This window comes from Bubalus kerabau, chromosome 15 (assembly GCF_029407905.1).
Source record: "Bubalus kerabau isolate K-KA32 ecotype Philippines breed swamp buffalo chromosome 15, PCC_UOA_SB_1v2, whole genome shotgun sequence".
In the NCBI taxonomy this organism is placed as follows: Eukaryota; Metazoa; Chordata; class Mammalia; order Artiodactyla; family Bovidae; genus Bubalus; species Bubalus kerabau.
In genome coordinates this window covers 37,614,797-37,626,857 of record NC_073638.1, presented here as the reverse complement: position 1 = coordinate 37,626,857, position 12,061 = coordinate 37,614,797, and the positions used below count along the sequence as shown (strand labels likewise).

Sequence of the window (12,061 nt, the reverse complement as noted above, 5' to 3'; positions counted from 1 at the left end):
ATTTGCTAATGCATTAAAGTGAAGTCATTCAGTCGTGTCCGACTCTTTGCGACCCCATGGACTGTAACCCACCAGGCTCCTCCGCCCATGGGATTCTCCAGGCAAGAGTACTGGAGTGGGTTGCCATTTCCTTCTCCAGGGGATCTTCCCGACCCAGGGATCGAACCCAGGTCTCCCGCATTGCAGGCAGATGCTTTAACCTCTGAGCCGCCAGGGAAGCCCAAAAGTTCCACAGAAATACATATAAAACAAGAATATATATTATTCTATATATTAAAACAAAATAATAATATAATTGAGTAACCTTGGCAGAAATTGAAAACTTTGCTAGGTACTATGTTATAAAAGAACTCGGTGAGAAAATTTCACAGGTGAATTACATCAGGCTTAAGGCAGAGATAATTTTCACAGTATTTGCACTGATTTAAAACAGAAAAAGTTCAAAAGTTTATCAATTCAGGTGATACAATTGCTGTAGCCCCAGTTATAGACTTAACAAAGGTAATACAAAATCCTACATAAATCACAAGCAAATTGAATTTGGAAATAAATTTTAATACATATCCTCTCACAAAGTAGAGTTTATTAAGAAACCACTGCAATGCCCCAAGTGTTTACTCTGAGATGTGGAATCAGTGGAGAATTCTGTACCTAAGGGAGGCATGGTCTGATCTATCTTTATGTAATATTATGAAGAGTAAAGAATGAGTGGGAACAAGGGTCATAATTCTATGAGCTTCTGAGGAAATAACTAGAATCAGTAGGTAGTAAGGATGGTGTTCTAATTAAAAAAACCCACTTAGGGCTTCCCTGGTGGCTCAGTGGTAAAGAATCCACCTGCCAGTGCAGGGAACACAGGTTCAATCCCTGGTCTGGGAAGGTTCCACATGCCACTGAGCAACTAAGCCCATGCGCCACAACTACTGAGCCTGTGCCCTACAGCCTGGGGGCCATAACTCCTGAGCCCATGCGCTGTAACTACTGAAGCCTGCACACCTAGAGCCTGTGCTCTGCAACAAGAGAAACTACTGCAGTGAGAAGCCTGTGCACCACAACTAGAGAGTAGCCCCCATTCACTGCGATTAGAGAAAACCCTGCACAGCAGCAAAGACCCGGCACAGCCAAAAATAAATAAATTATATATATATATATATATATATATATTTTAAGTATAATCCATTTAAAAAAAAACAACAAAACTGGCTGTCCACCAGTGAAATGGGCTGTCCAATCATCTTGGAAGTTACAGTCAATAGCTGGTATCTAGCATTTCCAACAGATACCAAGAATGTTGATGCTGGGAGATTTCTGCATTTAATAAGCCTTTAGACCCTATGACATCCCAGATTCCTTCTAATACTGAATGCCTCTAACTCTACAGCTGGATCACCTCAGTCTCCCCTGGTTAGAACATAAGCCCCATGAATGCAGGGGTTTTTGTCTGTTCTGTTCATTGCTCTTCCTGGAGCTAAAATAGTGTTAAGCCTACAGGAGAGACTCAGTGATTGTTAAACAAGGGAATGTCTCTGTTAAACTTATTTCAGGCCTCTGAGCAATGCACTTTTCTTCTCTGCACCTCAGAAAGTAAAACATTGGATTAGATGGTATCTGATGATCTTTCCAGGTCTACCAGTCTGTGATCCCCTTTCAGATTGTTAGCCACTGCTTCTAAAGGGCTTTGCAGGCTGTGGGGGGTATGAAGAGTGACTGTTGGGAGGTAAGGCAGGAATGGGACATGGGTAAGGAGAAATCTGAGTCAAGGAGAAGAGAACAGATAACCTCTGGGTCTGGGGACCAGAGCACTCCCTGAAAATAAATGTGAATGTCTCTTTGAGATGCTGAGGGTTCTAATTCCAATAAGGGTTTTTCACTTGACACTGAGGGTACATGATGCTGATGACCCAGCCCAAGCATGGTGTCATTGCCTCATTTGAGCCAGCCTGGTCAACAAAGTGTTTACAATTCCCTGAGTTTCTCATGGGAAAAACAGCATAAATAGCAGCAACTGTCCTTTTAACTATATTGAAAATATATTTTTATCTTGATGAAGTGCAAAATGCACTTCATCAAGATAAAAAACATTTCTTTAAATAAAGAGTTCCACTGAGGTTCAGTATTACTACGCACCCTCCAGACACCCACAAGTCAGCGACCTCATGTACTCCTGAGGTTTCGCAGAACAGCTGACAGGCTGGCTGACAGGGTCCAGATTTGCTACCAGCTAAGTCAATGAGATATGTGTCATATTTATTGAATACAGAATCAAATATAAAAAGATGCACTATGGGTAATTGCAATGATTTTATTCTGCATTTGCCTTTATTTCAAGCAAAAAGAAATGTTTTCAGTATCAAGAGACATGCATATATGTGTGTCTTCCTTTCAATTTTTCTTTTCAATTAGTTGCTTTCATGCAAATTAAAAGAAATGGAGTTCAGCTTCTTGGTGACCTAGGAGGAAAAAAAAGAATAGAATATTAGTACTTATTAATAATGAGGCTCTTGTCATGTACTATCTCAATTACTTTTTATATTAATGTTGAAAGGTGGGTATGATTGTTGCCTTCAAGTTATATGGGGAAACCAAGGCTCATGGGGTAACTGGGTCTGCTCCAAGGTTACATAGTAAGGACAAACACAGTATTTGAACCCAAGTCTATACTCTGAATTCAGATGTACATGACATTGTAGGGCTTACTCCAAAGGGAAGGCTCTCTGCCTTTCAAAGTAAAAAACTAGAATAATTACAATTATAACTGCAAAGAAGTTATTTTAAATGAATAGGATCTATACTTCCTCTCAGTGTCACAATAAGACACTGGAAAATATAAATGAATAGAGGGGTTTCAGATATTCAGACTCTCTATTCTATGTCTAGACACTGGGGCCAGCAACTCTGCTGTGGATTTTTTTATGATATAGGAAGTGTTAGAGTGTGGGCTGTACCCCTGCAATACCCAGCCATTTGCCCTGCTATCTGAGGTATTAGCATGCTCACCTTTCTTCCTGGAGTCATTTCACTGCTTAGTGCTGAAGGTCCCTGCGGCGCCGGCCAAAGGCTTTGGAGCCCACGTTGGTGGACATGACGTTCCTCTTAATCTCACTCTCAGATCTGCTTAGTGAGCCTGCCATCTTATGGATCACACAGGAGGCCCTGTTACAGGATCTCTTCTGGGCAGTGATGCTGATTTGCAGAATGGAGAAAAAGAGAAAGTCTGTCAGTGAGAGGTTGAGGGCAAGTGCTACCCCACAGTAATTACTGCTCTGAGAGGCACCAACGAACCTTAAATATTTCTTCTAAGCACAAAATCACAGCAGAAAATCATAGAGCATAAGAGAAAATGCCACAATCATTCTCCATTTCCAGGAGTGTCAGAAAAACCAAACCCTCTCTGGACAACAAGCCATGGAACACAGAACTATAGCAGCCAATCTTTTCTGTGCAAGTAAAAACCTTGGGATTCCCATGTGGCTCTGTGGTAAAAAAAAAAAAAAAAAAAAAAAAAAATCCAGTGCAGGAGACGCAGTAGATGTGGGTTCAATTCCTGGGTTGGAAAAATTCCCTGGAGGAGCAAATGGTAACCCACCCCAGCATTCTTGCCTGGAAAATCTCATGGACAGAGGAGCCTGGTGGGCTACAGTCCATGGGCTTGCAAGGAGTCAGACATGACTGAACATGCATGCAAATGAAAACTTAACTAAGCTTAGGTGACTAGAGAGATTACAGTACCACACCCAACCTCATTCTTAAAGACTGTCTGAGGGATGCATCCCATTCTCAGGGACTCAGTGTTCTTAGGAAAAGAAAAACTCCCCTGTCCCCCTGGAAAAGGATCTTCCCCAACCAGGGATTGAACCTGGACCTCCTGCATTGCAGGCAGACTCTTTACCAATGAGCCACCTGGGAAGCACTGGACTGCCAGACAATTTCCAGAGTGAGCGATTCCACAGCTTCCCCCACTGCTTTCAGAAAGGCATCTTTTTACATGTGGGCAACCATAGTCCCTTCACATGATCTTTGTCTTCAGTGGAGCCTGTAGAAGAGCTGGACCCCAGGCATGAACAGTGACAGCTTGCTGGCTGCCTGGCTAGCTATATTCTCTCCTACCTGTCAGGATACCCCTTCCTGGTAAGCCAGGGGAGAGGGTAAGAGCAGAGTGGAGGGCAGAGCCTTACCGGAATTCCTCTGTATCCTGCTTCAGTTCACTGGTCTTCATCTGCACATAATTGTTCACCATTGCAGCCAGTAGGAGGCACATCTCCTTCTCTGTGAGTGTAGCAGGATCAAAGTCATTCTCCAAGACTGACCTAGGGAAAAGAAGCAAGTCCAATACTGGGTCTGAGTCCCTGCCTACCTCCACCCTCAGGGTAAGCAGCCAGGTTTCCTGGTTTCTGCAGCTTCCCCTGAGGATGTGGCTGCTCCAACTGTCAGTGGAGGAAATGAGCCCATTTTCTATCCAAAAATGCTGCTTCTCCAGCAGTTAGGCTCTGGTGTGACCTCCAAGAAATGGTTTGCTGGAGACTGATGGTTAGATTTTCTGGATCTTTATGAGCTCAGTGTTAAATGCAGCTATTGTTGAAAATTAAATGATAATGGCAGTTTGAATCTGAAAATGGTTTCAGTTTAATAAATATAATTTGAATGAGGATGAGAAATTAGATGACTAGATCACATATCAGACTTAATGACAAATGTATTGGCCAAGCAGTTAGGAGATTAGGGTGAAATCTATTTTTCAAATTATGGTTAAATTAGCAATTATCTTTGTTCAAGATACAAATGTTTGGTAAAAGCAACAAAAGTATGTTTTGAAGTTCAATGAGTTATATGAAACTTATAATAATGAGTACTGTTTTATGCCTATTTGTAAACTGTGTGCTACACATCCTTGTGTTATAAAAAGTTTATGATAAGCTTTATATACAAGTGTACATTCATACATTACCACCATTCATCCCCTGCACCAGGAGCCAGTTGTTAAAGATTCAGCACAGCACAACTGAGAACACAGCACTTACGGGAGGTGAGAGGGCACCTGGTGGGACTGTCTTACCTGAATGGTGCTGCCTGGAGCATGCCTGCTTGGTACACGGCCAGGAAGCTGAGGACCAGGAAGGGCAGAAACTTCCAGAACCCCATGACGTCTCTCTGCAAGGGGGAAAGTGACATCACCACCTGCAGCAGTTCGTTTAGTGAACCCAGAGACCTGGGCTCTACCCCTACCTCGGCTTCTAACACCCTTGCATCCTGGTTTCAGGCTGGTCATTTCACTCCCCTTCACCATCGTTTCCTGTTGGCCAGGACTCCTGGAGGACAGACAGGGAGTACCTGTCTCCACAGCTTTCCCCCTTGGGCCCCCCAGAGCTGTCCTGCTGGAACGGGGCTTTTCCTCATATCTCACTGGGGAAGAGGGTTAGAGAGGAGTTATCACTGCAGTTGGAATCCCTGAAAATTAAAAAACCAAATTCTACCTGTCAGCCACTCCACACTATGGCAAAGAGGACCCTGTAAAAAGCTGGGAGAGTCTCAAATTGGGACCCGGGCTCCCAGAATCTGCAACTGGGGCTTGCGTTTAATAGTTACCCGCCCCTCAGTCGTTGTACCTATTTGCCACCCGCTTTGGCTGGACCAAGTTCTGAACCCATGGAGCAAATTCTGAACCCATTTCCCACGGACCACTAGGCATGAGATGTGCTCCGAGAGCGCTCGGTCCGCACAAAGTTATTCCTGCTTCCTGCTCTGCGGGTGGCACCTGGAGAGCTCCAAAATCTAGAAATTGACCTAAGCACGTGTGCAGCGGGAGAAAGCAAGACTGGAGCCCGGTGTAGCAAGGGGACAGTGGAGCGCAAAGTCCAGGAACTGAGACCATACAGTGTTACCTATGTGGAGAAATCCTTGGGAAGAACCGCGGAGTGACACAGAGTGTGATGAGAACGTGGAACCACACTCTTGATACCGGAAAGGGGATCAGGTAAGAAAAAGTAATGAGGAAAGGGAAGGGAGGGGGAGAGAATAGAATCCAGCTAAGCTGAAGTCTCCAGACTTACCTGGCAACAGGGACTGGGCGGCTTGGAGCAGAGGAGGGAGCAGTGACAGTAGCCTTGGCGGTAGGCGATGGCACTGCAGAAGTGACACGATCTGGTAATGCCTGCCTCTGATGCCTCCAGCACCAGCAGCGGCTCTTATTTCCGCAGCTCTGCGTCTGGGGTGGTCCAAGAGCTCCAGGCAACCAATGACGGGAAGGATCCTGAAGCCCCAGAATGATGGTGTCACTATTTGCGTCCAGAGCCTGGAGCATCCAGGAAGCCCACCCCAAGTGTATTTGCATTGAGATCACTGATGGCAGGGGTGGGAGGGTTGGTAGGGACCCAAAAAAGAATACACGTAAATGTGACCAGCAATTTGAGGACAAATTGACGTCACGGTAAATTTCACCTGTTCAGTTCCTTGAGTTTTGAACACGTCCTACTCCATCCCCAACTGTGTGACGATCTTGTAGGGCAGCATCCAACATTACATGGAATCCTGGCTGCCCTGCAGTCTCACAGTATCCAAAGTGATGCTTTGAGGGTTAATGTACAGCAGAGTGGACGATTCTGTCCCCAAACTAGGGGACACGTCTGATTCAGGCAGCTAGAATGATACACAGAGGGATGGGGCTTCTGGGAATCAAGAAATGGAGGGGCAAGGACTTTGTCAGACCTGAAGTCAGTACCAGCTGTGCCAATATAAGCTAGTAAGATCATAGCAAATTATCAGTGCTTCAACACACTTATCTTTGAAATGGGGACTATATTCCCATCTTGAACACGTGTTTTTTTTTTTTTAATTAAAAAACTCAAATGATCTTTATTTTAGTATCTGACGTTTCTAGCGAAAGGCAACCGATCCCAGTTTAGCCTTACAGCGCTCTGAGCACCCTCTCTTCCATTTTTGCGATTGAATTGTGTTCGTGTGTCTGAGGGAGAGTCAAGCTAGAAACTGTTTCCCTCCTAGGTGGGGATCTAGAAGAGCTTCCTGGTCCGCATAGGGGATTCCGTAAGACTGCAACCTATACTATGGAAATTTCCACTTCGTTTTCTGCCCGGACTCGCAATGGGGGGTCCAAACATACAGGTAAGAAGGCCTGGATGCCCCGCTGGCACTCAGCGCGGAGATTTAAGGCATAGATGTTTCCTAAACCTCGAGGCACGTACTGATCCATCCCCTTCCTAACCAGCCATCCATCATCTCTCACCTGCCCGATCCATTTCCCGATTTCCCCACAGTTTCCATGTGCTTCATGCCAAAATATCCCGACGGCATGTGATTCCAGCTCTGCACTCTCACCCTCCTCACTTCACACTTCCATCCATACTCTTTCCCACACACAGTCTCATTTCTGTCTCTAAATGTGTGCCCACTCCCACACCACCGGAGCTCATAAAACAACACTGGCGCACAGGGGCATCCACGTGGGTTTACTTTGTTCAGTCCCAAGCGTCTTGGGTTCCTATGCACACGACCGCAGTAACACCCAATTAAGCAGCATGTCGACCTTCGTACACCTTCCACAACTAAGCTGCAGAACCTTCTGCCTGATTTTTCGACTTCAAGCCCTCTTCGACGGCCCTAAGAGAATAGAGAGGGCTGCTCCCGGGCTACAGGGGCGCCAGGTCTACTGCACATGCGCAATCTGCTGTTTCTCCTACAGATGTCCCAGCACTGCGAGCACATCGGCCACATCGCGGGCCAACGGTGGGCTGCAAGGACCCCAGCTAGGTGATTCTGCCAGGCAGAGCCGAAACCAGCCCGGGTGTGTGATGAGTGGCCCAGGCCACAAGTCCACGTCCCAGTCCAGGGTTCAGAAACCACTGCATATCCTTCGATACACGGCCCTCGCGCCACACCCCTTCCCCTTTCAGGTTGGTGGTCTCAGGGTTCAGAACACCTAACTTCCAAGAGGCCTTATTCCAGTTTTCTGCTTCTTAACCCAGGAGTGGCACTGATGCAAGAAAAATAAAAATCTCGGGCTGGGGAACTGAGTATCTAAAACTCAGTCGCCTGAGGGTCAATTGGCAGGGCGGGGTGGGGAAGGGGGACACGGAAGTGGAAGAACTCATTGGTTGCGTGCTGCTGGCTTGAGCACAGAGCTGGGAAAGGTGAGCAGACCCAGGGGAGGGCTCAGAATGGCGAATCGCAGACTCAGTGTGCCCTGGAGCTGAGACTCAGAAGGAAATTTGGGGGCTTAGCAGTTAGGATTCCGAGCCTTGGCTCAGGCGTGCATACAGATTTGCAAGTCTAAATTGGTGAAGGGCGCTTAGTAGGTAGTTGTGGCAGTATAAATTGGGCTCTGCCATTTAGTTGAGTCTGACTCTTAGAATACTCTTGCGGATATGACTTCCAAAGAAAGAGGTTTCTCATATATGAACCTTCTGAGATCATTTGTTAGTATGTGTTTACCTGGATGGCATTTTTCTGATGAGAGAACCACAGGTTTCACCAGTGTGATGGTGACTGCAGTGGTTAACAACTTTAGAAGCTGATTTTGTAACCAGTTTACTTTGTGGGCTGGAGCTCCACCCATGACTGCCATGTCTTCACTCTTCAAAGCAAACATCCATTCCTCACTCTGAAAACTTTGCAGGCTACAGAGGATAGCTGTTGGGGCAGGAAGCAGGGTCTGCACCATAGAGGGTGCTAACATAGCCTCTGGCTATTACAGGCTTTACTTTAAAAAGCCTCTCTAGATAGGGAGGGACTGAGATTAATTGTTCCCTCAAGCACTTTCTGAGTGCCTCAAGCTGAGCTGAGTGTTCAGTTCAGTTCAGTTCAATCGCTCAGCCCTGTCCAACTCTTTGCGACCCCATGAACTGCAGCGCACCAGGCCTCCCTGTCCATCACCATACCCGGAGTTCACTCAAACTCACATCCATCGAGTCGGTGATGCCATCCAGCCATCTCATCTTCTGTCATCCCCTTCTCCTCCTGTCCCCAATCCTTCCCAGCATCAGAGTCTTTTCCAATGAGTCAACTCTTCGCATGAGGTGGCCAAAGTACTGGAGTTTCAGCTTTAGCATCAGTCCTTCCAAAGAACACCCAGGGCTGATCTCCTTTAGAATGGATTGGTTGGATCTCCTTGTAGTCCAAGGGACTCTCAAGAGTCTTCTCCAACACCACAGTTCAAAAGGATCGATTCTTCAGCACTCAGCTTTCTTCACAGTCCAACTCTCACATCCATACATGACCACTGGAAAATCCATAGCCTAGACTAGATGGACCTTTGTTGGCAAAGTAATGTCTCTGCTTTTCAATATGCTATCCAGGTTGGTCATGACTTTCCTTCCACGGAGTAAGCGTCTTTTAATTTCATGGCTGAAAAAACCATCTGCAATGATTTTGGAGCCCCCCCAAAATAAAGTCTGCTACTGTTTCTACTGTTTCCCTAGCTATTTCCCATGAAGTGGTGAACCAGATGCCATTATCTTAGTTTTCTGAATGTTGAGCTTTAAGCCAACTTTTTCACTCTCCTCTTTCACTTTCATCAAGAGGCTTTTTAGTTCCTCTTCACTTTCTGCCATAAGGGTGGTGTCATCTGCATATCTGAGGTTATTGATATTTCTCCCGTCAATCTTGATTCCAGCTTGTGCTTCTTCCAGCCCAGCATTTCTTATGATGTACTCTGCATATAAGTTAAATAAGCAGGGTGACAATATAAAGCCTTGACGTACTCCTTTTCCTATTTGGAATCAATCTGTTGTTCCATATCCAGTTCTAACTGTTGCTTGGTCAGGTAGTCTGCTATTCCCATCTCTTTCAGAATTTTCCACAGTTTATTGTGATCCATGCAGTCAAAGGCTTTGGCATAGTCAATAAAGCAGAAATAGATGTTTTTCTGGAACTCTCTTGCTTTTTCCATGATCCAGTGGATATTGGCACTTTGATCTCTGGTTCCTCTGCCTTTTCTAAAACCAGCTTGGACATCTATAAGTTCATGGTTCACGTATTGCTGAAGCCTGGGTTGGAGAATTTTGAGCATTACTTTACTAGCGTGTGAGATGAGTGCAATTGTGCAGTAGTTTGAGCATTCTTTGGCATTGCCTTTCTTTGGGATTGGAATGAAAACTGACCTTTTCCAGTCCTGTGGCCACTGCTGAGTTTTCCAAATGTGCTGGCATATTGAGTGCAGCACTTTCACAGCATCATCTTTCAGGATTTGAAATAGCTCCACTGGAATTCCATCACCTCCACTAGCTTTGTTCATAGTGATGCTTTCCAAGGCCCACTTGACTTCACATTCCGGGATGTCTGGCTCTAGGTCAGTGATCATGCCATTGTGATTGTCTTTGTGGTGAAAATCTTTTTTGTACAGTTCTTTTGTGTATTCTTGCCACCTCTTCTTAATATCTTCTGCTTCCGTTAGGTCCATACCATTTCTGTCCTTTATTGAGCCCATCTTTGCATGAAATATTCCCTTGGTATCTGTAATTTTCTTGAAGAGATCTCTAGTCTTTCCCATTCTGTTGTTTTCCTCTATTTCTTTGCATTGATCCCTGAGGAAGGCTTTCTTATCTCTCCTTGCTATTCTTTGGAACTCTGCATTCAGATTCTTATATCTTTCCTTTTCTCCTTTGCTTTTCACTTCTCTTCTTTTCACAGCTATTTGTAAGGCCTCCTCAGACAGCCATTTTGCTTTTTTGCATTTCTTTTCCATGGGGATGGTCTTGATCCCTGTCTCCTGTACAATGTCATGAACCTCCTTCCACAGTTCATCAGGCACTCTATCTATCAGATCTAGTCCCTTAAATCTATTTCTCACTTCCACTGTATAATCATAAGGGATTTGATTTAGGTCATACCTGAATGGTCTAGTGGTTTTCCCTGCTTTTTTCAATTTCAGTCTAATTTGGCAATAAGGAGTTCATGATCTGAGCCACAGTCAGCTGCTGGTCTTATTTTTGTTGATTGTATAGAGCTTCTCCATCTTTGGTTGCAAAAAATATAATCAATCTGATTTCGGTGTTGACCATCTGGTGATGTCCATGTGTAGAGACTTCTCTTGTGTTGTTGGAAGAGGGTGTTTGCTATGACCAGTGCATTTTCTTGGCAAAACTCTAATAGTCTTTGCCCTGCTTCATTCTGTATTCCAAGGCCAAATTTGCCTGTTACCCCAGGTGTTTCTTGACTTCCTACTTTTGCATTCCAGTCTCCTATAATGAAAAGGATATCTTTTTTGGGGTGTTAGTTCTAAAAGGTCTTGTAGGTCTTCATAGAACTGTTTAGCTTCTTCAGCGTTACTGGTTGGGGCATAGACTTCGATTGCTGTGATACTGAATGATTTGCCTTAGAAACGAACAGAGATCATTCTGTCGTTTTTGAGATTGCATCCAAGTACTGCATTTTGGACTCTTTTGTTGACCATGATGGCTACTCCATTTCTTCTAAGAGATTCCTGCCCACAGTAGTAGATATAATGGTCATCTGAGTTAAATTCACCCATTCCAGTCCATTTTAGTTCACTGATTCCTAGAATGTCGACGTTAACTCTTGCCACCTCCTGTTTGACCACTTCCAATTTGCCTTGATTCATGGACCTAACATTCCAGGTTCGTATGCAATATTGCTCTTTACAGCATCGGACCTTGCTTCTATCACCAGTCACATCCACAACTGGGTATTGTTTCTGCTTTGGTTCCATCCCTTCATTCTTTCTGGAACAGTATGAAAAGGCAAAATGATAGGATACTGAAAGAGGACCTCCCCAGGTCGGTAGGTGCCCAGTATGCTACTGGAGATCAGCTGAGTGTTAAGGTTTATTAAAAACTGTCCTTTTCTTTGTCACTTAACACATCTGGCTCACTAGTCAGCACTCAGCAGATGTTTATTGAGTGAATGGAAATTAATTCATTGGGGGCAAATTCACCAGCCAATCTCTATGACAAATCTCTAATCCCAGGCTGCAGATAATCTGGACCTAGGTAGAGATTCCCAATTTGTGAGTGCAAACATTTCAGTCAGACTTCTCTTATTTTATTTGATACATACAGTTTCCTGATAGATGTTTCTAGGAATGAGACAGGTA

At 44.8% G+C, this 12,061-nt stretch overlaps 1 protein-coding gene across 1 annotated transcript in view; it reads right to left on the bottom strand.

Annotated features, from left to right (window-relative positions):
- Positions 1-2,250: 2,250 nt before the first annotated feature.
- The window catches only part of LOC129628081 (calcitonin receptor-stimulating peptide 2), an 81,852-nt gene continuing 72,041 nt past the window's right edge, over positions 2,251-12,061 (bottom strand). Inside the window, exons 2-6 of the mRNA XM_055547499.1 lie at positions 6,048-6,247; positions 5,054-5,148; positions 4,176-4,307; positions 2,998-3,183; positions 2,251-2,450 (exon numbers count right to left, since the gene is read on the bottom strand). Of these exons, the coding sequence (XP_055403474.1) occupies positions 3,024-3,183; positions 4,176-4,307; positions 5,054-5,139 (378 nt within the window). The 5' untranslated portion in view covers positions 5,140-5,148; positions 6,048-6,247 and the 3' untranslated portion in view covers positions 2,251-2,450; positions 2,998-3,023. The remainder of the gene's footprint in view (positions 2,451-2,997; positions 3,184-4,175; positions 4,308-5,053; positions 5,149-6,047; positions 6,248-12,061) is intronic.